The sequence below is a fragment of the Zonotrichia albicollis genome, chromosome 5 (genome assembly GCF_047830755.1).
Source record: "Zonotrichia albicollis isolate bZonAlb1 chromosome 5, bZonAlb1.hap1, whole genome shotgun sequence".
Taxonomy (NCBI): domain Eukaryota; kingdom Metazoa; phylum Chordata; class Aves; order Passeriformes; family Passerellidae; genus Zonotrichia; species Zonotrichia albicollis.
In genome coordinates, this window is record NC_133823.1 from 63539405 (window position 1) to 63564368 (window position 24964).

At 41.5% G+C, this 24964-nt stretch overlaps 2 protein-coding genes and 1 long non-coding RNA gene across 3 annotated transcripts in view; 2 read left to right on the top strand and 1 right to left on the bottom strand.

Moving 5' to 3' along the window:
- Positions 1–18558, top strand: part of LOC113459911 (uncharacterized) — a 38923-nt gene extending 20365 nt beyond the window's left edge. Inside the window, exons 2-3 of the long non-coding RNA XR_012580532.1 lie at positions 8695–8825; positions 15876–18558. This is a non-coding gene — a long non-coding RNA (uncharacterized LOC113459911). The remainder of the gene's footprint in view (positions 1–8694; positions 8826–15875) is intronic.
- NAA15 (N-alpha-acetyltransferase 15, NatA auxiliary subunit) overlaps positions 1–22056 on the bottom strand; it is a 35060-nt gene extending 13004 nt beyond the window's left edge. Inside the window, exons 1-10 of the mRNA XM_005492170.4 lie at positions 21751–22056; positions 8443–8527; positions 7489–7593; positions 6693–6850; positions 4813–4947; positions 4485–4638; positions 2048–2167; positions 1289–1384; positions 1048–1154; positions 570–642 (exon numbers count right to left, since the gene is read on the bottom strand). Coding sequence (XP_005492227.1) covers positions 570–642; positions 1048–1154; positions 1289–1384; positions 2048–2167; positions 4485–4638; positions 4813–4947; positions 6693–6850; positions 7489–7593; positions 8443–8527; positions 21751–21804 — 1087 coding nt within the window. The 5' untranslated portion in view covers positions 21805–22056. The remainder of the gene's footprint in view (positions 1–569; positions 643–1047; positions 1155–1288; positions 1385–2047; positions 2168–4484; positions 4639–4812; positions 4948–6692; positions 6851–7488; positions 7594–8442; positions 8528–21750) is intronic.
- Positions 22057–22162: 106 nt separating this feature from the next.
- Positions 22163–24127, top strand: NDUFC1 (NADH:ubiquinone oxidoreductase subunit C1). Its single transcript, XM_026796514.2, has 3 exons — positions 22163–22437; positions 23139–23242; positions 24047–24127. Exons 1-3 carry the CDS (start codon positions 22377–22379, stop codon positions 24125–24127), a joined length of 246 nt encoding a protein of 81 aa, XP_026652315.1. The 5' UTR covers positions 22163–22376.
- Positions 24128–24964: the final 837 nt, after the last annotated feature.

Here is a 24964-nt window from a genome sequence, read left to right on the forward strand (position 1 = left end):
CTTTAGGTACGGTACGTACATGAGCTTTTAAGTCCATCCAAGACCTAGGTATATCCTTCTCCTTCTGTGGTTTTAAGGAAAAGGCAGTTGGGGGTCAAAAGCAGGTGCACTCTGTTCCAACTATTTGCTTAGGGCAGTCAGATATGCAAAACCTCCAGGAACACAAAACACAGTCCACAACAAAAGCTCCAAAACTACACTTTTCCTTGAAGATTGTACTATCAGTATATTGCCTTTTGTTTGGCATTTCTGTAGTAACAGATTTGACACAGCTGCCAAACCTCAGTTTTCTGCACAGTGATAAACTCAAATCTTGAAAATAGCATGCTTCAACTCAAGTCTGCAAAGACACGACTAAATTCACGGATCCAGGAAAAAAGTTTAGAGCAAGTGACTACATTTTGAATAGAGACTTTCTATTTGACAGCTAAGGTTCTGCATTAGGGGAAAAACAAAAACCCCACATCATCCCCTTTGTTTCTTCACTCCCATTTCCCCACCTCTGAATGGACACACAGTGCTTACAACCAGGCACTACTTCCATGAAGCCCAACAGTCTCAGCACTCACCATTTGGGTTAAATAACCTGCAGCTTCTTAGAGAGGTTTCATAACCTATCACGAGCTCTTCTATGATTGCCACCTACATGTATGTACAAGACGAGACACAGGAAAAATAATCTGTAGGCCACATAGTATTTTATTTTAACTTGAGCTACTTGGTGTTACCCAAACTAGTTATTTTGGTAAGAAAACTCTGCAATATCCTGAATTACATTACTTCTGAGAATGTACTCAATCTCACTTTATTTTTAACCAGGCCTCCCTTGGTGAACACTTACACAGCTTAAATTACTAAATTTTAAGTTTTTTACATTTACCAACTTGGCACACGTATGCCCACATACATACTACTTTCTTCTCTCCACTGTATCAGGTCATGTAAAGCAGCGCTCATGGAGAGAACACTGAAGAAAAATGGTTTCCTTCATCTCTTCAATACACTACAGTTATGAGGTAGAACATAAAAACTGGTTAGAACACTTACCTTCTCTTTGTCTTTATATAATGACCTCAAAGTGTTGAAGACTGGTGGGCAACCTTTGCTGAAATTCATCCTTAAGAACTTGTCCAGACATTCCTTGAACTTTTCACCTTGAGAGGAAAAAGACCTGTTGATTTTGTTTTACCAGACATTACTCATCAATTGCAGGTTGTTTATACCTTTACATCAGAATCTAAGAAACACAAGTGTTGATCACTACCTGCTCAGCAAAACATGCACTTACCAGACAAAAAGTTTAATGGTAATCTTCTTGGAACTAGTCCCCTTGGGTATTTAGTCCAGGCCTCCTCATAGATCTTTAGTCTCTCCATCATATTAGCTGGAAAAGAATTTTACAGTTTACTTTCCCCTTCCATTCAGGCAAGAAGGAAAAGGGGAAAGTGATTTATACCTGACTAAAAAAGGAATCAGAATATATAACAACTATAATATAATATATATAATGGCTTCCTAAAGAACAGAATTTCCTCCTTATTCTTATTAAAAATAATGAATTGAATGACTCCAAGGTACACAGTATCTGCTAATTCCTCTTCCAGCACTAGAATACTAACTGCTTATCTCTCATCTTAAAAACAGCCCCTGCTTTATTGCTGTCTAAAACCTTCAAAGAAGGTCATTCAGTTTTATCAGCTACAACATAACATTAAGATAACAGAAGCAGTAAAGGAAAAATTCAAAATTATAACTGTCATCTAAGAAATAATTCTATTCTTTCAACCACACACAAAGAGTATTGCAATTTTATGATTCTATGATTTTGGATAAGACAGGGTAACAACAATGCAAGAGATATTTCCTGTCTTTCTTAAGAAACCCCAACATTATGACGGTATGTACACACGTGGACTAAAAAGCAAAATTTAAATGGGGACTTTTAAAATAATAGTTTTAGTATTTAAAGCAATACAAGCTTTTCATACACATAGTAATTTTAAATATATAGAAAAAGCTTATTTACTACAAGATATCAAATGATTACCTGGCTTAAGTGCCTTTTCTAAGCCTTTGTAATAAGCCCAGTTTTCAGGATTTCTTTCTTGCAGTCCCTTGTAGACATCAACTGCTTCTTCAAGTCTGCCAAGCTGAAGCAGGAGTTCTCCTGTGTGAAGAACAAGATGGTTTAAATTGTAAAAGCAGTGTAACATTTATCTCTCTACACTAAAAGACTGGATAATCCTTAGCTCCATCTGGATTCTAATTTCATAGAAAAAATAAGCACTACATATAGCATTACAAACTAGCTGACAGATATGATTTTACTTTGACAATAGCTGCAGTTAAAGTAAGATTTTACAACCTGGCCCATAATTCCTGAAATGTACTTGAAATTTAATGCAAAATGCCTATGATTTGGGTTTTTTTCCTCACTTACTGAAGTGACTGGTTACTTTAAGTGCAGTTTTTACTGCAGAAGACAATTAAAAGCAGCACATGGTATTTGATGTATACAGCATCTTGAAAACCAAACAAACTGCAGAGCTGCAAGTAAGAGAATGGTTCTTCAATCTGGTATTTCATGAAACTAACTTCAGTGTTTTTAATCAAGCCATTGATTAGATGGATGAATTTTCAAGATCATGCCAACAAGTTTCCTTTTCACAATACTTCAATACAAATTAAAATTGATAAAGTAAAGATTAGCTCTAACAATTGTATAAGCATCTTTGTTAATGCTGGAACTGCAACAGGAGTAGATTTCCTGTTTCACAATGGAAAACTATTTAACAAAGCTTTGCTATTGGCAAATGTTAGGCACGAACAGATTACACACCAGAGGTGAACAATACAAGTCTAGACTAAAGCAAGATTTTTTAAACCCAGTTTAAAAGAGGAAAATGCAAATTCACCTTTCTTCTTCCCAATGTCACACAATTAACATGCAATTTTGTCAAGAGATGCTGCTTTACACAGTTAGAGTAACTTGAGGACTACACACAGAGTCTAGTGCCCAGGAAAATGTTCACTCACTGAGAATGACAGAATTGGGAAAATAAACCTTAAATTCTTTCTCTGAGGTGAAAGTTAATTTTTTTCCTATCTAAGACCAGCAAATATCAGCACAAGTTTGAGTGTTTTTCTGCTGTACTTCATCCACAGAGGCTTTTGCATGTGTGCTTAAAATTTGCACACACTCATTTATTACAATAGAGAATACACAGCAGCCAAGCCAGTCCGAACAACACAATGGGAGCTGTGCCCAAAAAATTCATCACTTGTACCCTGCTGAAAGCACACAGCCTGCAAAGAGTATTTCCATCCTTTTGTCTGGTAACTTCCTAAGGAGGTTTTGTGTTTTGGTCTCAGGTTTATTGTTAATGAAGTCCTATTTGCAAAACTTATTTTCATCCCAGACTTTGGACCTTCAAACACTAAGAATGTCATATAATACATCAATCAAGAACATAAAGTATGTCAAAAGATCCTTCAGATAAAAAAATAAAGTCAAAATAAACCCCACTCCTACCCCCAAAAGTCCCACCATTGTGTTTCAAAAATGATCTGTGATATTGTAGTCTCTACATCCATCTCCTTTCATATGCAAACCAAGTAAGATATTCAGCTACCGTGGAGAGTCATCTGCAAATAATTTCCTTGAGGAAACACCACACCTACCATTACTGTCACTGCTCAATTCCTAGGTTCCTTTGCAAGACAGTGAGATTACTATTACCAGAAATAAGAACTTGCTACACCATCTACATGAACAAACCAGGGTAAAAGGATTTCTTCTCTTTAAGCAATCATCTAAACAGATTCCAGCGTGAGCCGAGAGCAAGCAGCACCTTCAATAGATGGGCAGTTTCAGAGAGAGACTGTACAAGCATCAAGCAGAAAAGGAAGAAAGCATGCTTTAAGGAAGTGCACCTGTTAAGAGAGCTGCTAGAGTGAACTTGTATCACTCTGCAATTCCATGTGTGGAATATAAGCTACAATACTGTACTGATCTCTTACAGTATTATACACCAGGCTTTTCATAGTACAACAGAAGCTCCCCTAGCCTCACTGAAGAGTCAATTTCTACATGCTGCAAGGGTGACTGGGGACATTTAAAAGCCTTCTGCTTTTAAACCAAAGATGATTCTTCCTTTGCAGCACGTGCTATCCTTGTCAGGGCCACTATCAAAGCTGTAACAGCACAGGGTACACTCACACAGACCTTCAGCACATCAGTTTAGGATCTCCTGTCTGAAACATCTGGCTGCTTAAAAGTTTCAGAACCTCACTGATGAGTTACCAGCTTGGGACAAGAGCATGACAGGGACTGAATAAGCTGTGAGACAAGCAGTCCTACATAACATCAAAATTAAATAAATTAAGCTAAAAACAAATCTGAGTTCCAAAAGATGGGAAAACCTGACAGTACAGACATCCCACTGTATGCTATGTGTTTAAATGTATCTTCAGAAAGTGATTACCTTTAGTTTCTTCAACAGCCAGTTTATCACAGATCTGCTTTTCATAGGTACAAAGATGCTCCAAGGCTTCTTTAAAAAGCCCTGCTTCCCGGAGGACTTGGTTTTGATAGAGCAGCAGCTCACTGTACTCATAGTCCACTTTGTCAGGTGATGTCTACACAGGAAAGCCAGACACAGGACACAGATCAGCCTTCTAACTCTAAACTTTGGGATCAAATTCATTTGACTAAACAAAGTTTAGTCATGCATGAAGTTCTCATCATGAAAGGAATGTTTTATTTTTGGCTTCCGCAGCACTCCATATAGCAATTTCATGTTCTCCTCTTACCTGCTGGGTCTTCCTAAATTCCTCTAAAATTTTTGCTGCCATTTCGTAGTCTTCCAGCAAATGGTAAGCGATGGCATAACCGATCCATGATGCTCGCTGTGCGGGTCGGAGCTGAAGCAACTGGTATCTTGTTTCCTGCAAAAAAGGAGCTGCTAATTTTACTCTGATACTCTGCAGAATCCCTTAGGCAAGATCCTGTCTTCAATATTCTAGTATTTAAGAAGTCACTGCGAAATAGTTTTGTATATGCATTTTATTAACCAGAGAAAGAATAAACTTTGAATTGCAATGGTGCTCACTGAATAAAAAAGTAAGCCTTCACAAAATAACATGTCCAACCAAATCCTGATGAGTCAGACTAATTTTGTTAATGCATGACACACATGCTTTTCCTGTCTAACCACTTATGAACAGAACATAATTAAGGATACTTGGTTTGAATTGCAGGAACATTTACCAGTGTTTCACATTAACCTTGAAAGTACATATGTATTTAAATAATTGGAAGTGTTCTTAGGCAACACAGGTCACGCAAACACATCCCTGTTCTTTGGCAAGAGGATAATCACAGCTGGAAAAGACAACAGATTTGCTTGGTATCACGCAATTTTAATGCCACAACTTGTTTTGTTATATAGACTGCTGAAAGGCATTTTCAAGTAACTTAAAGGAAAAAAGTTACTTCCCATTGAGAAATGTCTAAACTGTCAAAAATAGGGATTAACAAAGAACCAAATCCAGTTACAGTTGTTTTAATAGAATGGTGATCACTCAAAATATTTTCATGTGGAGGCTGGAATTTAAAGGAAAGGAAAAAAAAACCAATCAAAACACAATCTAATTCCCAGTTTTGAGAGCAAACTCACATTTCTTCAGAGACCAGCATATGATTAGCCATGAACTACTGACTTCTAAGCATCCTAACATTTAATCCTTAATGCATTTGGCAACCATGTGTTACTTGTATGTTTAGAGATTACAAAATTTGCATTCACATTTATCCAGAAGCCAAGAAAATAGAAATTTGCAAACGCATTTTGCAAATGTGCATTTTGGCACCTACACTAAGTTCTAGCTATCTTGTCTTGGCAAGAGTGGAACCAAATTTCTAAATGAAAAAAAATTACAATGAAAAAATCAGTGATTAACAATTGTCCTGACTGAGGAATAAGTTCTCTGAGGGCCTGTGCTAGCTCATGGTTCCACACAACTCTGAGCACAGAATTTTCTCCTGGCTATAACTAATGTTACCATAATTTGAAAAGGAAGTATTACATGAAGAGACCAACTAATGTGTTTTAAATAACACAACTTTAGAGGTGCAAGGGAAACCTAAAAGATGAAAATCTGACAAAAAAATTGAGCAGTCACTCACTAATGCCCAAGCTGGCAAGGAACCAAATATGATCTTTCAAGCAGCACACTGCTTTTTCAGTTATTACCTACTGCTAAGAGAAAACAGGGGGCCTGTGATGTAAAGGTGGAGGGATATATAGTACAAAGTTACTAAAAATACAAGCTCCTTTGCCTGAATAAAAGTCAAGTTCTGAACACATTGCCCCTTACCTACAGGAATCCTCTCAAGAAAAGAACAAGACTGGAGATTGCCTACAGCTGGGTTATACAGCACCAAAAAAAAAAAAACCTCCACAAGGCAAACAATTCTGCACGGAGCTGAAAAATGCATAATTTAATTTGCCATTAAATCTTTGTATTTTGTAGAAATTGCCCAGTAGCACATCTGCTTTTACTTTATGAAGTGAAAGAGTGGTGTATAGTTTTAACCCTCTGGACCTATTTTTTCTTAAAGTGTCATTAATCAATCTGCCCCCTTTGCTGCAGTTCCCCAGATGATCATTAAATGCAGCATGCATACTCACCCTGTACCCTTCAAGATCCCTCATTTGAATCTGTAGCAGAGAAAGGTCTCTCAGGATTTGAAGATTGTCTTTGTCCCATTTCAGTGCATTTCTGTAGCATTTGATAGCTTCATCATACTTCTTGTCTGACCTCTGAAGCAGGCCATAGACGTGCCAACCTGGAAAACTCTATTAAGGCTTCCTCTGAATTTGAGCAGGGACAAATGAGCTCCAACAGGGCAGGGACAGAACAGCTGGCAACAAGCTCTCAAGCTGTTTTGTAAATGGACAGGAAAAGTACAATTCCTTTTGTCAGGACTTTGCCAGTTATATGTATACAATCTGTACAATATGCTGTAAATGTTACTTTTCACACACTGGGGGAGGAAATAAAGTAACAGGATCTCTGAAAACACTCTTAGGCTTACTCAAACCCAATTTTAGACAGCTGAAGTGCTGATACTTCCTGAACTCTAAGTGTATGAGCATTCTTTTAACAATGTAATGGCAATCACTCATGCTTCCAAAGCAAATCACATGCTTAAATGCCCACCATGGGTTTACAGTTGCAGATTAATGATAAAAAGCACACACTTCATGCCAGAAAAATATGTAAGCTAACTGGGAGTGTAAGGACTGCAAAGCATTTGCCCTTTGGAGAGCTTAGACAAAACATTTATTGGAAATTGAAAATTCTGCACTTCCAATCTGAAGTTAAAACTGGCTTTTATTGCTATTCTATGAATGAAGCATATGCAGAAATGAAGCTTTTCAATTTTTCATTTGACCAGCAAAAGCCCTGTTTCACAAAGGATACAGACATGACTCTTCAGGTCATTCCTCAGGCCTCTGCGCACAAGTTCATAAGCCTCCTCTTTCTTCCCAAGACAGTTCAGTGTCAGTCCTTTCATTGCCAAGGTTTCTAAGAAAGAAAAAGATTAAGTTATTTAATTTTTTATTCATTTCATGGGTGATTCAGTTATTCATTTTCATGGGTTTTAAGCTCCATATAGCAGCCCTAAACATAGTATACATGCAAATTTAGATTCGGTTCTCACTATCAAGAATTCATTCTTTTCTCACATGGAAAACTCTACTGTCAGATTATTCACTTAAGTATATCATACACAGCAATAAACCTTTTATATTACTTCCATGAAAAGATGAAGGAATGCTTTATTTTAAACCTGTCTGTTCTACAAGCTTCTGGAGATTTTTTTATTCACAACTCTGATATTTATTCACAACTCTGATATTTCTACACATCTACCCATACCAAAGTAGTTGGAAAAAACCCACAAAGCCATTTCTGAACAGTACAAAGAGACTTTCACTAAGTGGCAAGAGCTGACTAAAAATACAGTGAAGGAATAAATACCTTTTTCTTTTTTTAAAATACGACTATTCCTTCAGAAAAGTAGCATCCCACAGCTGACAGAATACTGAACAATATTCAGCCTCTTCCTTTTGTTTGTCACTTTTACGTGAGTGAATATCAATTTCCCATGAAAAGTGATTTTATTAATGCATACTTGTATTAAGAAACTTGTTCCATGAATCTTAGACTTGAATGATAAAGAATGGGAAGCTCTGACTACTGGAAAGATCAGTCTTTAAAATGACAAATCTTACCAACAGTAAGTGCTTAATACACGTTCCTGGATGCTCTTACTGCTTTATGGGCAAAAAGTTAACAGTGAAGGGTTAAAAAATTAAAATAATTACTGTAAAGTACAGTGAAAAAGAGAGCACATGCCATTTGAACACTTACCTCCATGTTCTGCAAACTTGGGATTGGAAAGGATCTGTTTACAGAACTTCAGCCCATTTCTATACTGCTTATGTTCATAACACCTCTGTTGAAAAACAAAAGAAGTTTTTTCAAAAAATTTATGGAGTGGAAGTGTTCATGCATGCCTGAAATGAAGCATCAGTACAGATACAGATTTTAGAAAATGTACTCATATTTTAATGAATCCTGTTTATTGAGCTTCTTGTGTTTAAAAATTCTTTCCATTGACAGGAAAAAAAAAAGATGTTAGCAACACCATGAGTTTAAATGTAGAAGTGAAGACATTATCATACAGCAGAATCTCAAGACACCACAGGAAGCTCAAGTGCCTGAAGAGATTCAACTCTCCCTCAACACAAAAGGTAAGCACTGAACCCACTCTGGCCAATTATCCTGAACAGAGACCCACGAGACAACCTCCAACAAGCACACGAGCTGGAAAGACAAAAATCACTGGAACTTGGCTTAAACTACCTCTGACAGCAACCTCTCAGGATGAGTTTGATTACAACATGTATCTCATACACCCAGACTTTCAAAACTGGTATATAGTAACATTATCTTGCCATACTGGAAATTTAAACATTCCTCTACTGTTTTCTTAGTCCAACTGTTTTGGCTGAGCCTCATTCATTATGCAAGGTGACCACAATGCACTGCAGCACACAGCATGACCTTTTGAAACTAGTTTTAGTATTTTATTTATGTAAATATACTTCTTCTGCTCATATTTAAATAGAAGGCAGAAAAAATAACATTACAAACACCAATTCATAGATTTTAGGTCACTTCAGCAAATGCTTGGAACCTCTTACATTTAATGTTTCTGTAATGAAATAAACATTTAAGAGCCCAGGAGTACAGGACCACACACTGACTGAGCAACAGCCCAAATCCTATTAATCCTGTTATTAATTACAAAGTCATTCATAACAGGATCTCACTGACTCTGGTTGATTCATTCTGGTGGCAGGATGGTGGACAGGGGTGTAAAAATTGGGCACAGCTCAGTTTTCAGGTCCTTCTAAATAAGTTGTTGCTCAGGATTCCATCTTTCCTCACACTGCTCCAAAGTAATTATCCAAGAGCATTCATAAGCACATATGGACACCATGTGTCCTCAAACCACTCTCAACAAAAATATTTAGGAAAGGCAGACCCAAGAGGTCTTCCCTTCAAGCAGACAGTTCTAAAAATAAAACTGTAAAGAGTTACATGAATGTTAGGGGAAATGCTTAAAAAAGAAAATGGCATATTTACAACTTCTGTGTTTTATGCTGCTCTTCATAATGAAAGATGATGTTTAGTGTCTGGTTTTCTCTTGGAAATACCAACAATAAATTTCAAAGCTATAAAAAAATGGCAGAACGCTAAGTGCATGTATTATTTTCTAGCAATAAAGTCATACAGGTGAAATAATGACTGAAGACCAAGATGCATCACTCACCACCCATCCTGCTCCCCCTACACTGTCACCCTTAGGAGAAAGGGAATGGCTCACATGGAAACGGAAGGAGCAGGAAGAGCCCAGAGAGAGCAAGCCAGATGAGGCTTGCTCAAAGAGGAGCAGATCAACAAAAGAATTAGATGGTTTGAGCTTGAGCAGACCTTCAAAGGCCATCTAGTTCCACCCACCCCCATGGGCAGAAACACCCTACACCACCTTGTTCAAAGCCCCATCCAGCCCTGACTTTGAACACTTCCAAAAGACAACTCCCTCTGTTCACCAAGGACAGGAGAAGTCAGCACTGCAAAAGAACATTTGAAGGGTTAGGTAAGAGAAAATCTGTACAGGCAACTTTTTTTTTTTTTTTCTATTAAACCTGACTGGGTATTACTTACACGTTCCAGTCATTATCAGCTTTCAAGCAGCTGGCTGAGTCACTATAATCAGCCAACTAGTCAAAGCTGACAGACTTTTTCTTTTTTTTTTTTTTTAATTGAAACCATCAGTCATAAATGTTACAGGCAGGCCTCCTCCCTGAAAAGCAGAGCCCCCACCCAGGTAGTTGTGAAAAGCAGCAGAACCTGTCACAGAAGTGGGGCAGCCACAGGAACTGAAGAAGGTGTCTGCAGCAACCAAGGCACTGACACAAGCAGATGGGGCACTCTGGATTTCTGCAGTCTGGCTTTGAGCACAGCTTGCTCAAATGCTGGCTATGAACGTGACATCTTATCACTAAGTGGTTCCATTTAATGTATTCTAACAACCAGGCTCCCACCTTGAAGCTTAAGCAGAGTCATATGGGATACATGCTAAAGACAGGAAATATCTGCACATAAAGTTTTCTAGGGTGATACAGAGCTTACAATGCAAGGTAGTTTGGAACAGAGCAAAGTCACCGACAATTGTAACAAATTCTTCCTTTAGGCTTCATGGAGGAAAGATTTACAAGTTTATATATACTTACATCTCATAACTCAGAAACCACTTGGATAGGGCCAACAAATTATCAGGAAACAATCTGGATATACTTTTATCTCCAGAATATAGCTCTGTATATAGACATGGCTGTGTATACTCCCCAGTGAAGCATCAAAGGCCTCCTTTGACAAGTCAGTTCTAGATCAAGACAAGTTGGAATGATTTCCTGTATACAATTTCACCAAGTTTTCTCGTTAATACTTTCAAGGTTATTTCAGTCTGTTAATGCAAACACTTCAAACTGCGTTTTTTTATGAGCTTCCTTATTCTGTGTATGTGTTCTGTGAGCATACTGTATGCTTTGACAATGGAAGGAAAGGAGCAAATGAAATTGAGGTCACATTTAGCTCTTCAAAAAAGAAGAGACTGTTTCCTCATAGTGGGCCCAACAGCACACTGAGATTCCCCTGCCTGAAGCTGTGCACATACTTAACTCATCCTCCAGAGAGATTATGGACTAGCAAACTCAAATTAAGGTGGGAATGAGACACAAGGAAGCCAGGATAGAAGCACATGCAACCACGGCTGGTACAAACATCAGTGAACCCATAGTTTCAAGGAACAGACAATTCAAACAAAAATCTTTTAACAAAAAGGAGACAGAAAATATACACACAGCCTGGGAAAGAAGATCCTTAAGCAAGTAAGCAGTTTCTGAGTGAGAGAAGAAAAAGGAACAAGCAATTAAATTAAAAAAAAAAAAAAAATCACAGAAGCAGGAATGGTGACATGTCAAGTATTCTTGGGACATAAAGATACAGGCTTCCTGGAAACAGGAATTTTATTCATCTGGGTAGCTTGTTTCCTCCCAGATGAACAGCTTGTAGCAGTCATTGCCAGAGCTCCAGCCCCTGCTTCAGGACAGATGTTCTGCAGAAGTGACACATTTCTCTGTCCCAGAGATGGCCAGAGGAGCACAGCTGCCTGCACTAAGCTAAATTCCTGCACATATAAACTTCAAAGTCAGCAGGGCCAGTGTGCTTGTGATGCCTGACAGACAAGGGCTGCAGCTACAATTTGTGACATCATGCAATGAGAAAACATGAAAGCTAAACTTTAAAAGAGTAAGGTTAAGAAGGCTTCAGAAGAACAGAATCTGACTCTACATCAGTACTGAATCTATTACACATTTCCTGCCTTTCAAAGCTTTTAGTTTAATAAGTTACCAGATCTTTTAAGACATCTAACAAACTTATGTATACATGCTGTGGCCAGAATTAAAACCTATTCTAAACACACCAAGGTTCTTTTTATATCCCTTAACTAATTTTCTATCTTTATAGGAAGGAAATAACACCTGCTTTTATACAATTGCACAACGAATTAGTAAGATGAGGCAGGCAAAGTCTGATTCCTTCGAAATCATGCAAGGCTATAGGAGGTAAGTTACATTGCTTCCCCCACCAAGTATTTATTCAATGGATCAGAATGCACAGCAATTACTAGATGGCCCATATTCTCTACAATTCCAAGTCTGAGGTGGCAGGAAGGCTTTATTCTGATGTTCTCTAAACTGCATTAAGGCATCAGTGCAGACTCAGTCTCTGGCCAGCAGATGCCTTACACGCACACTGTGCCAAATGTGAATAAATTCCTCCCCGTTCCCTCTTTGGTGGCTGCCATGAAGGAAGGTGAAGAGACTCCTACTATTCACAGCTTATCTACATCAAGTCACAGCCCATGGCTACATGGAGTTTGTTCCTCCCTTGCCCCAGCTTTCCATTTTTGAATCTTCTCCCATCTACTCTCTAAACCCTGCTGCCAAACCTACAGGCAGTGAACACTGACATGGATTCTTGAACAAGGTAACCACAAGGTTGTTATACAAGGGCCCTGCTACTGATTACAGTAGCACTAAGAGCTGCTTACAAGTAGAAATTACTTCCATCCAAACTTAATTCACAACTGTTTTCTTTATATACAGTATAAGCAAATACATTGTGACCAGAGCATTTCAGAGCTTTTATATTTTTGAAATTTATGCGACTAGGCTCTGTAACTGTTTACTACTGTGTTAGGTTAACACAATCTGGCTTTTAGTGGTGGCAGAGGAAGCCACAGAGGCTTCTGGAAAAAAGAGGGTCCTTGAAACTTCTACTATGCCCAGCAGAGCCAATTCCTAAAGGCTCTGATGACTGAACACCAATTCTCCCTCGAGTTGGAGAAAAGGAAAAGGTGAAAACACCTTTTTAAGTTTTATTACTGTTTTGCCCGTGAAATGCTTCTTTCCAATCCTTACCTCAGCTCATGAGCTCCTTTATAATTGTTCTTTCCCCCTCCTCTGCTCAACTATACCAAAGAATGAGTGAATGATTTTTTGTGGGTGCACTGGCATTTGGCCAGCATCAAACCCACAACAGCTACCTATAAGCCAGCAGTGTATTTTACCTCCCAAGTAATTCTTCCCTCTCAAACTAGACATTTTAATGGTCAAATACATGTGCTTCCAACACATGATATTAGTCAAGTGAAGGATTCTGACAAGCAGATATGTCCCTCAGGGGACACAGCACACAGCAGACTGGACTCTGACATTTATACATGAAATATTTTGCACATATTCACACCAAGGAGTGCAAATCCTTTTATCACAAAGCAGTCTTCACATCCTCCAAACATTTGAAAACTAAGGTAAATTATTTAACAGCCATCCAGACTTAAACGTGCTATTTATAAGAAATTTTTTACAAACTACACTGCAGACTGAAGTGTGTTGTACGTTGAGTAACACCAAGAGTTAAGATCAGCTCAACATCAGGTGTTACCATGAGCCTGATCTGAAGCTTCACAGTGAATCTACACTGCCACAAAGTACCACTCAACCTACACAAAGAATCACCTCAATCACAACACAAAGCAGAAAACTCCCTTTCAAGCAGGTACACTTGAGAGTCAATACACAGGTACAACCTAGCTGATTCAAGAGTGTTTTAAAACTAATTTGCAGCAGTGAAAGAAAACAAAAACACTCGCAGGAGTCTATGCAGCCTGGATTTTGCAGCTGATTAAACAGGTGAGAAGCACACCCAGAAGTGTTTCATGAGCAAGATGAAGGCAGTCACAGAAGACCAACATAAAGGAGAAACCACCTTTGTCATCTCACCTGCAAGCATGCAAGACTAGAGGTTTTCCCTCTAGAGTAATTATCAAAGACAAGAAGGTATCATCTATTCCCCAAGCTCACAAGTGGGAGCACTGGGGCATTATTGACTACTTTCTTTTTATTCTTACTTGAATCAGCACAAGAAAGAGCAGAGTGAGAATTAAATCAATATAGCAGAACCAGGTGGGTGGAATGGGATCACATTACCAATTGTTATGCCCTTTGAAATTGAACAGAAACCAAAAATAGTGTGTAATTTCCATTAAAGAGACAGAATTTTAGAAAAAAAAAACAGCATAAAGAACTTTTAACTGTTTTCTCTTCTAAGACTCTGTGTTTTACCAGGTCACACTTTTTACTCCAACCTAACACACCACATCTGCACTGTAACTGAAGTAAAATGAATGTAAACTACCTCATGCCCCAATACTTAAAAACAATCAACCCAAACCAACCAAACAAAAAGCCCCACCAAAACCCCCACAGGAAATCTCTTCTCACCCAGAAATAATGCTGTAGAAGTAAGCATCCTCATTTAGTCAGTGCTGTGACAGACCAGCTGAAGAATATGATTTTCTTGAGATTGAGCCCCAAAAGACATCAAAGCTGCAAACTGAACTTCTCTGGAGTTCCCTGTACTCAGCCCCTCTCCTTCAGCAAGTGACACAGCCAGTGTCACCATCAGAGGAAACATACTGCAGACAATTCCCCATCACATACAAGAGTCACCAGGACAGCTGATCTACACACGGGCACAGGTGAGCATCTCACTGGCAAGGCCCCAGGAAGAAGCACAGCAAAGAAGGGGCTGCTCAAACAACACAACTCACAAATTTGTCATTGCTGTCCTCTTCCCTAGGGTTCTGAGGCTTGAGCCCATCCATGGTGGAGGAGGAGTTGGACATGACCTTCAAAGGTCTCTTCCAACCAAATTACTGGCCCCCAAATGATTCTGTGGTTTCACAACAAACCCTTTCAACTAGAGCAGTGTGCTCTTAGGGGACCCCAGTTTCTCCCAGTGGCACCCATGGATGTACACTTGGGGCATCCCCTGGCAACCAGGATGCTGTGAGATCTCTGGCAGCAGGAAGCACTGCAATCCCTGGCCTTTGAATCACCCAAGGTGTGCATATCCTGCACTGTAAGTGCCCATCTGCCACTCTGATTCTACTTCTTCCAGCACGGCTCAGAGGCAGCACTTCCCAGACAGTGAACTCAGGTGCTGGGCAGCTCAAGGCTGTGTTCCAGCACACTTCCTCTCTACAGGCAGACCAGACCAGGTCAAGTCGCTAAAGTGCACTAACTCAAGCTAAATGCAGTAAAGAAGATGCTGAAAGCTGGAAGCATTAGGAGCTACTATTCACCATGAATTAGTGGGCTCTTTGAGCACTAACCATATCAAACAGCTCAGCAGCTCCAGGCAAAAGATATTCCACACCGATTCAATCTCATGACAAACACAAGATATATAAACCCAAGGACTGAAGAAACCACACAAATCTTGCAGCTGTGTTAATGCTGAAACGCTCTGGAGCAAACTGGCATAGTTTTCTGCTGTCAAATTGAAACAAACTATCCTCTTTCACTGCTCTGAAGTGTTAATTAATTGAATTGTTCAGTGAAACAAACAGCTTCAACAATTGCCTGGTTCAATGGATTAATAAATCCTCCCCTGCACAGCATGCTTTACCTTTTGTAAGTCACTGACATCTTCCTAACAAGCGGTGCTTGGTAGCATACAACCAGAGGAACAGAAAAAGTTGAAATTCAAATTAGTTAGAAAGAATCTAAGAAATATGTATACCTTTTCATTTAATACTAAGGCAGAAAAAAAAATCTATGCCATGTCTACACTTCTTAATTGGTCTTACTCCTTTATTTCAGAAAATTCAGCTGGAAACGGGAGCTGATAAATAGTTAACTACAGCTCTTCTAGAATACTAGGAATCCTCACTCACTGAAGACAGACTAGCTGAAAAAAACACACTGTTCAAAAATCAGTTCTGTTGGCCTGTACCTGCTTACATTAATCTCTTATTGGGGAGAATTACCATGAATTCGGCCCTGTCAACTAAAATACAGTGAGTTCTGTTCACAGCCTCCACATTCAGGTTTCCTCCCTGAACTCATCAAGAAACCCACTGTACCTCACAAGAGATCCAGAATGCACAGGATCACAGGATATGGTTGGTTTTTAATGATCATCTGAAACAACAAATTGTACCAATCCAAATTCCAAGATGAGCATAAAAATGTCTAAAGGAGCCTCGGCTGTTCTGGACTGAGACCTGAGCTGAAGTATCCATGTATCTCACAAAATAATCCAAGACACAGGGTGAGGCTACTGGCATTTTCCACCTATGTATTACACCTAGAGTACTCCTCACCCTTAGCACTGAGATATGCAAGATGATGTCTGGTGGCACTGAGCATTGAGAAATAGTTAAATGGGCCTATTAAGATAAGAAAGTTGTTCTTTAACATTACAAGGTTTGCTAACTTGATTCTGTGGTATCACAAAAGCAAACAGAAATCCCTGCAGCAAGTCCCACTGACCTCACTTTTAAGGGTGGCAGTAAATAATTGTTAATTTTCCCTAAACCCCCTATCAGCAAAATCAGAAAATGCATAGTTCCTTACGCCCACTCCCGCTGCATTGACACGGTGCTGTTGCAGACAAGAGATTTAAACCTGAAACATCCACATAAAGTCCAATCAACAAAATCTCATTACAAAAACCTTTCAAAAACAGAAATAAACACAGCTTCATCAAATCCTAACCAAAATAATGGGTAGTAGCATATAAATAATTAACTCCCTTGCCTCAATTAAAACCACTTTGGGTTCAATTAAGAGTATCTATAGCCTTAACAATGTAAGACTAGCTGTAATCTTACAACCGACAATGTTTATGTTAATGAGTCTTTTATTTTCACCAGCAAAACAGATAAAATTATGCTGCTCCTTGGAAATTTACAGCAGTGAATCATGTTTCTACAATTTCTGACAGCTCCAGTGACAAAAAATGGCCTAATTTCATGAACAGGCTTTAGTAACATGTATTGCTCAAGTGAATCCTCAATGGCATCCTAAAGTCTCAAACAGTAATTAATTTCTTAAGCAGCTTTGAGAAATAGTTCTGAAAAATAAAATCAGTGATTCTGCTTAAAGCAGCAAGCCTATCCTGTACTTCCATTCCAATGTTCCTGCCATGACACCATTTCTCTTGCTACTACTACTGACCAAGTAGGGTATTCCTCTTGGCAAAGAAAAATGAAGTAATTGACATCTCAACAGACAAGCAATTGGAAGAGCCATTTTAGTAATTCCATATTTCAACAGAAAGACAATATATGATAAAATTCCAGTGGTGCGCATACTTGATTACTGTACAGCCATGCAAACGCAACAATGACTGCAAACAAACTAATTTACTTGGTTACTGATAAAAGTGAAATTCTGGAAATCAAGTCTTTAATCTTGAATTAAGATGACTTAAGAAGAGATTTCCAAGTCTTGTCACCTCAGCAATCTTAAAATCAGCACCTGAATTTCTATGACAGAACAAATTTTTAAAGGCTTCATGCTGATGAGAGTGTTAGTAAAGGAGAAGCACTGGTCTGTCTAGTTTCAAAGTGCAGGGACAGGGAGTAGATTCTGGAATGAAGAAACAGGAAGATGGCCCAGCACGAGGGCCTTGGCATATTTACAGCAGAGGCACGGGAGAGAGGTTGTTCGACAGGCTTTTTACCACCAGCAAGTTCCTCCGTCACTTGGTAGAGCACTTCTCAGAGCCAGCACGGAAAGGAAGCCCACCAGCTCACAGACAATGCCCTCAAGCACTGCCATGTGCAGGTGAAAATGACCACATAAGGGGAAATGTCCCTGTCCCTCAGCAGACACTGCTTACGGCAGTGCCCCACAGCAGCACACAGGTCTGGCCATGCCCTATCAAGCCTGCACAGCACCTAAGGAAAGGACAGAGATGGAAGATGAACAGCTTCCATGTGTCAAAATGGCCATGGCTAATCCCCAGTCCTGAACAGGGAAACTGATCCACACACAATGCAATACACACCAGCTCAGAGCAGTATGGCATCCCCTTCCTTAGAACATGACTTCTGGAGCACAAAGCAGAGTTGTGAGCAGTGGAACTGTTTAAACAAGGACTCCACACACTCACACAGCCCAACTGCTTGTTTCCAACATAAAACACAACGACGTTTCACTTCTGAAACACTTGGACTTTTCTCCTCTTTGCTCATCAAAGGCTAAGCTCACTATGCATGGTGAAAAATACTTGCACCACCTCAGCCTGCCAGAACTCCAAGAACTTCAACCTGATGTTTCAAGAGACTGAAAAAACTCTTCCACAAAATATATGGCACCCCTAACAGCTCTATATTTAATTTCTCTTCAACACCTTTTAAATAAATATATATTTAACTTCTACATCCAAAGAAAACTTAATTGAGTATTGTCTTTGGGATTTGTGAAATAAAACTGAACATCATTGATGAACTGTACCTGACCAGATACAGCAGATGAATAATTTGGCAAAATTCCAGGAAGGGTTAAGGAATGTTCATCAGCTACATTTAATTAAAAATCAGTCAATCTTACATCCTACAACTACTAGTTCTACAGCTGATACTAGAGGAGTGGGGGTAGAAGGAAATGGAGTACATCTCTTTCTCCATTACTTCATAGTGAATCCAGCCTTATGTGTATCAAAATGCCAATTTAACCATTCCTGTGCTCTGTTCACTATTCTACCCTTTCCCCTGCCTCCACCTGAACTATTATCCAGTAATTTCTGGACTGCCTAGAAATTATGTGCGTTCAAAAGAATCACAAAGACTCAATATTTTAGATGTTCAAATGCTGATATCCACTTTTGCTCTAAATTCCTCAGAATCTCTGGGCAGTAGAACATCTACTTGTAGACATAACAGCAAATAGTCAAAACTATAAAAAATATATGAGCTAGACAGTTTTATTTTAAATGGAAGTGCAGGTTTAAGGAGAACAGTGATTGCTAATCCTGTGGGTGTTTTTTTTATTCAAGCTAATTATGCAGATCTCTTTCCTGCTGTACTACAGGAACTCTGAATTGTAAAATGTCTTTCAAATGGAAAAATGTTTCTATTAGAAACACCACATGCCTGTAAAGTGACTAGAAGAGATTAGTCTAGTTACAGTGTGTTGAACACACAAAGCATACACACTTCTGAACTCAGAATTTGTCAGGTAAGTGGAAATGCTGTCTTTGAGCAAACCCCTACACATGAGAAAGGTACTGACCACGCTTACTACTGAACCAACAATCAACCCAACTCTAAAAGCTAATTATTGCCCTTTGCTAGGCAAAGCTGGGCAGGTTGGTAACATTTGTATTACAGGTATATATATCTTAAAAAAAAAAAAAAAAAAAAAAAAAAAAAGAGGCCTCAGGAATTGAAAACACACACAAAAGCACACTGAAAAACACCCCAACTTTATGCTCACTCGCAAAAATACAAGGCACTTATCCACTCAGGTCCTGTGTTTATTTCCAGGGAATTCCGAACGGGAATGGGTTTCTACCTGTGTTAACAGCCTGTGTACCAGCAATTCCGTGTCTGTAAGGTATTGCATCCTTTCAGTAACCCTTGGGCCAGTTCCCAAAGCACCTGCTGACAAACCTCATGCGGGCACGCTGCACAGGACACACGGCCTGGCTGGGCCAGGAGGCAGCAGGGCTTTACCAGGACCAGCTCCCTCCTGGCTCAGGGCTGCACAGGCAGCTCCTCCCGCTGCTTCCTACAGAGCACCACACGGTGTGCCAGAGATACAGGGGCTACAGGCTCCAGAAAACACGCGTACAATGAGCAGAGGCCGCAGCATGACAGACGTGTGAAGGGAAGAGGGAAGGCACACAAGGGAAGTAATTTTTCTCATGGCCTGCACTCAGGACTCCCTAAAAGATGTCTCACTGATTCAAGTCAAACACATAACTAAAACTTCACAAAGCAGGGTCACTATCTGTAGCAGGACATACAAGCACTTCATTAGCAAAACTTTCAGTGTGATGAAAACCAGCTTTGAGCCTTTTCTATTCACCACGTGTTATAAAGATACCACATCAGAAGGCAGTCTTAAATACCAGACTGCACATCTGTCTCCCAGGCTCATCCCTGTGAGACACAGGAAAAGATCACAATGATACAACAGCTTCAGCCTATCCAGACACCTCAGACTCCACGATTTTTATTAAAGACCTTCAACTTGAAAAAAAGCATACAGAAATCTGCTTGCACTGGGGCACACCTTTTCTAGTCTGAATCAAGCTTTGAATGCAAGGCTGCTGAGCCAGCACTTTCTCTAAAGACACACTTTTTCCTTATTTGTTCCTGCCCTCCACACAAGTACTCAGACACATCCAAGCAAAGGGAAAAATTAAAAAAAAAAAAGAACAAAAAACCAACCAAACCCGCTCAGACTGAAACAGGGAGAAGCTCCTTGATTCAGTGTACCCTGTAATCACACAAACCCTCCTCAATGCAAAGGAGGATGGATCACTGAGCAGCAAGGCAACATCTGCCCCAGCCCATAACACATGAAAAACCACACTCAGTACAAGGTCATACCAACTCGAAAGCATGACTGAATCTTTTCAGAGATTTATAGTTCATATTTACTTTTTAACCCTAACTGAAACTGCATGTCTCATGGCCACATGCCTGTGCATAGGGCTTTCTAGTTCTACATGCTCAGTTTCCACAAAATATTTTGGAAACAGAAGTGACAGAAGACTGTACACATCCCTCCCACTTAAGTGGCAGAAGTTTACAGAACCTTAAGAGTGCTGTTGCTCCAAGAGGACAACAGTACTCATCCTACTTCTGATCTTCGGAATGACTCAAAATAGTAGCCTAAGTCTTTCTGAAAGACAACATGAGATTTTTAGACAAAATCGACTTCTTCTTAGAGAAAGCAGCTTAATCTGGATACAAAATCTGGTTAATAAATCCACTGAAGCTGCTCACTAACAAACTTAAGACACTTCCAATTCAACCCAAGTCCTTAGAAAGATAAATGTCCCAGCAACACCGCATGAAAGGTGAAACAAGTTCCTTAAGATGTAGCTGAATTGGGCCCCTTTTGCTGGTATTAGGACTGTAGACCATCTTAACCTCATTCTGCAAACCAGGCTTCTCGCCTAAATTACACTGAATGCTCTCTCATCCATATGCCAGCCGCCACCCAGCAAAATCGATTGACAAATTTCCATAGGAGCTGGCTGCAAATTAAACTTCAAGAAGACTTCAAAACCTTCATCCTTCTCCACTTCCTCCTTCGAAAGCCATCTTCTTACCGACCAACTAACATGGTTATTACCTACAGCAAAACAGTGAGTTACAAAAGAAAGCAAAAATAAAAAATGAAGCGAACCCAGGGTGGGTGCTCGGCAGGACGGAGGCTCTGCAAGGCGAGCGATGAATGAAGCGGCGGCGGGGCATTTCCCGGAGCCCGGGGTGCCTCACCGCGGCCGGCGCCGGGACCCGCGGGGCGAGCGGGCGGACGCGGCGGCCCCGGCGCTGCCCCGGCCGGGCGGGACGGGGCGCGGGCGGCGCTGGCCCCAGCTTGCCCCACCGGAGGGAGCCGCGGCCGGGGCGGTGCCGCTGGGACTCCGCTCCCCGCCGGCTCGGGGTACGAGCCGGGGCCTCCTCGACCCGCTCCCCGCCGCCGAGCGCGGGCCTCCCGCTCCGCCACTCACCAGGATGCGCTTGAAGAGCGCGTTCTCCTTGGGCGGCAGGCTCACGGACGGCATCCTCCCCGCCGCCGGCTCCGGCGCCGCCGAGGGGTTCCGAGGAGGAGACTGAGTGGGCGGGCGGGCGGGCTACGTCCCGTCTCCGCCGCTCGGCCGCCGCCGCCGCGAGCCTCGCCGCTGGAATTCCGCAGCTCCCGCCGCCCGCGGGCCCGGCCCTTCCCGGCCCTTCCCGCTCCTTCCCGGCCCCTCCGGCCGCCGCGCGCGCCGGGCTCCCCGCGCCAGCCCCGGGCGCGCTCACGTGGTCCCGAGCGGCCGCCGAGCCGCCGCCAAAATGGCAGCGCGGCGCTTCCCCAGCCGGGTCACGGCGGCCCCGCGCATGCGCCGCGGCCCCGCGCCGGCCCCGCCCCGCCGGTTGTGTGCGCTCCGCCGCCGAGCCGCGGCCGGCCCGGTGTGGTTCCGGAGCGGCAGTGCCACTGCCCGGTGCCGGCGGAGGGCGGGAAAGAGCGGAGAGCCATCGGGCTGTGCAGGGCCCGCCGGGTCTCGCGCGGCGGAGCTCGCCCGCCTGGGCGCCGGGGCACGGGCGGGGCGGGGTGGTCCCACCCCCGCAGGCGGAGCCGCGTCCGGTCGACAAGATGGCGGCGGGCCTGAGGGCGGTGAGGCGCTGGGGGCTGGTGGCGGCGCCGCCCAGCCTTGGTGAGCGGCGGTGGCGGGAGGAGATCCCCTTCGGGGCAGGCTGGTGGGCTTTAACCCGGCCCATTGACCTAGGGCGGCGGGAGCTCTGCTGCCTGGTCAGGCGGCGGCGTCCCCGCCAGCCAGTCCGCGTCTGGCGGTAGAAGAAGCTTCGTTGGTAGCTTCTCTCCTTTTACTGTTTTTAATCGAAGCCCATTAGCTATTTTTAAATCTTTTATGTGTTTTAAGTTGGTGTTGCTTCCAGGCCGGGAGAGGGCTCACTGTGTCTCGCCGCGGTGGCGGTGCCGGCCCTTCCCTGGCAGGCTGTGCCCGTAGCGCGCTCGACTAGCGGGGATCGGAGGCGGGGAAGGCCCGGGGCTGGGGGCTTCGCGCAGGGGACTGTGAGAGGCGTCCTTATGGAGCAGAAGATGCGGGGGAAAATTGTTATTGTGGCTGGGGAACGGGCAAAAAGCGCTGCTTTGAGGTGTTGGCAGCCCGTCCGTCCCCTCTCTGGCGGGTCCGGGAGCGTGTGCTGCGGGAATCCTGCGAGCGGATCGGCTCGTTATGTTATGTTATGTTATGTTATGGAAACCACTTCATCATTGCATTCGTTCGGGGTTTGTTGTTGTCCTTTGCTATTTTCCTTGATTGCACGGATGTCAGTAAGAACCTGGTAGTCTCACCCTGAGGAATGTTAATGCATTTGTAATCTTGTGCCTTTTTAGCTTTTACTCGTTCTGCATTTGTTGTGAAAAAAGCGAATAATGCCCAACCGAACTGGCTGCGAGTTGGCTTGGCGTTTGGCACCAGTGCTGCCTTGTGGGCTCTCGTAAGTGTTTTCATTTGGTTTTGTTGAACTTAACTATTCCTTTAAAATCATAATAGTGGAATGAATGCAGTGACTGCGAACTGTTGAGTTTACTGAGGTAATGGATGGTCATAGCAGGTCTCAAATTTGAAGCATGATTATGTTCATTACTTATGTTTTCCCAGCTTTATGTTGTGCTCTTATTTTAAGAAATTACCAACTTCTTAAGCTTCTCTCTGTTGCAAACAGAGAATTCTTCAAGCCTGTTGGATTAATGCTTTGGCATTATTTTCCCCATGGTCTTTCCAAAAAGAGAGAAGACCTAGGGATGTGCCCAGATAATGTTGTATTTATCACACTACCAATGCGTTCTCACTTTTCAGCTGGTTAAGGTGGTTTTAGCTGATTTCAATGGATTAAGACCCCTTTTTCCTGAGCAAAGTGCAGATGTAAGATACCTCTGTTTCAGAGAACTCACAGACTTTGTGGTGGTAAAGGAAACAGGGTGCAGTAGAATCGTGCAGGATCAACAGCATTCCCCATGGTGACAGTGTTTTCAGGGTGGGATGGGTTCCCTTTGGAGTTTCCCCCTTTTTTGGGGGTGGTGAATTCGTTGGCAGTGGTGAAGAGAAAATGTTTGTCCTACGAAGCATTGTTCTCACACCTTTTTCAGTTGTTAATTTAGATAGGTTGTGTTCTGGACGGTCCCAGTTACATACTGGTTTGCATGCTGGTAACAAGTATTTCATATTCTGCAAGCTGTCTTTGCTGTCTGGATCCAGCTGTGAATTGTATAGCTGTTTATAATATTCTGCCCTTTTATAGCTTATCAAGCAGCACCATGAGGATGTAGCGGAATATGAAAGAAGAAAAGCAAGAGCACATCAGTGTAGACAATGTTCATAGTAAGTATGCACATAACCAATGCTTTTGACTTAGCTGAACACAAATTATGAAGGTCTTTGACATCTTTTGGAAGTCAAGATACTGAACTGACTTACAGTCTTCTTTTTTTCCTCAGTACTTCACATTTTGGATTTTACTATTCTTTTAAATCATTCCCAGCTTTAAAATGATAAGTTGGCTGATCTGTATTTTCATTTATTCACAGTGTATTCCCTCTCAGCTTTCTGTCTTGAACATGCAAACTCTTAGAAAATAACACATCTCTTAGAGTGTCTGCAGTGAATAAAGGTTGTAAATTGAATACCTTATAAATGGCTCAGTGGCAAGGAAACAAGAGTGACTAATGATAGCTTATCTTTTCATCTTGGTTTTTCTTTTAACGTATGTACAGTGGGGTCTGTGCCTGTAGATGTGCACTATAGGGCAAAGTGTATGTAGTTATTGTCCCCTTTTCAGTCAAAAAAAACCATAAATTGTGTTTCTGCCAGCTAAGAAGTCTTTGGGGATTATGACCTCAGAGGAATCAACATGAAAAAAATCCTTATACTACAGAAAACCTTGTGATGCTGTGGTTATTTTTCCCCATAAACATTCCTCTCCAGATAAAAATGCAGGATGTTATGAGATGTTTCTTGCCACTTTGATCACATCTATTTTTCTTATTGCTAGGAATTTTTTCTTTTCTTTTCTTAGGCTGATGACATGGTCACAAAGAGACGTGCACTACAGAGCCAAGTATGTGGTTATTGTCCTATGAATAAACGAGCACAGAAGAAGTAAAAGGTTATCTAATTACTTGTACGTTCATACATTTCATGTGCATAATTACAAATAAAT

Coding starts and splice junctions, on each gene's coding strand:
- NDUFC1 (XM_026796514.2), top strand. CDS start 22,377: ATGGCGGCGGGCCTGAGGGCGGTGAGGCGCTGGGGGCTGGTGGCGGCG. Junction 22,438..23,138: donor GGCGGCGCCGCCCAGCCTTG/GTGAGCGGCGGT, acceptor GTGCCTTTTTAG/CTTTTACTCGTTCTGCATTT. Junction 23,243..24,046: donor GTGCTGCCTTGTGGGCTCTC/GTAAGTGTTTTC, acceptor GCCCTTTTATAG/CTTATCAAGCAGCACCATGA.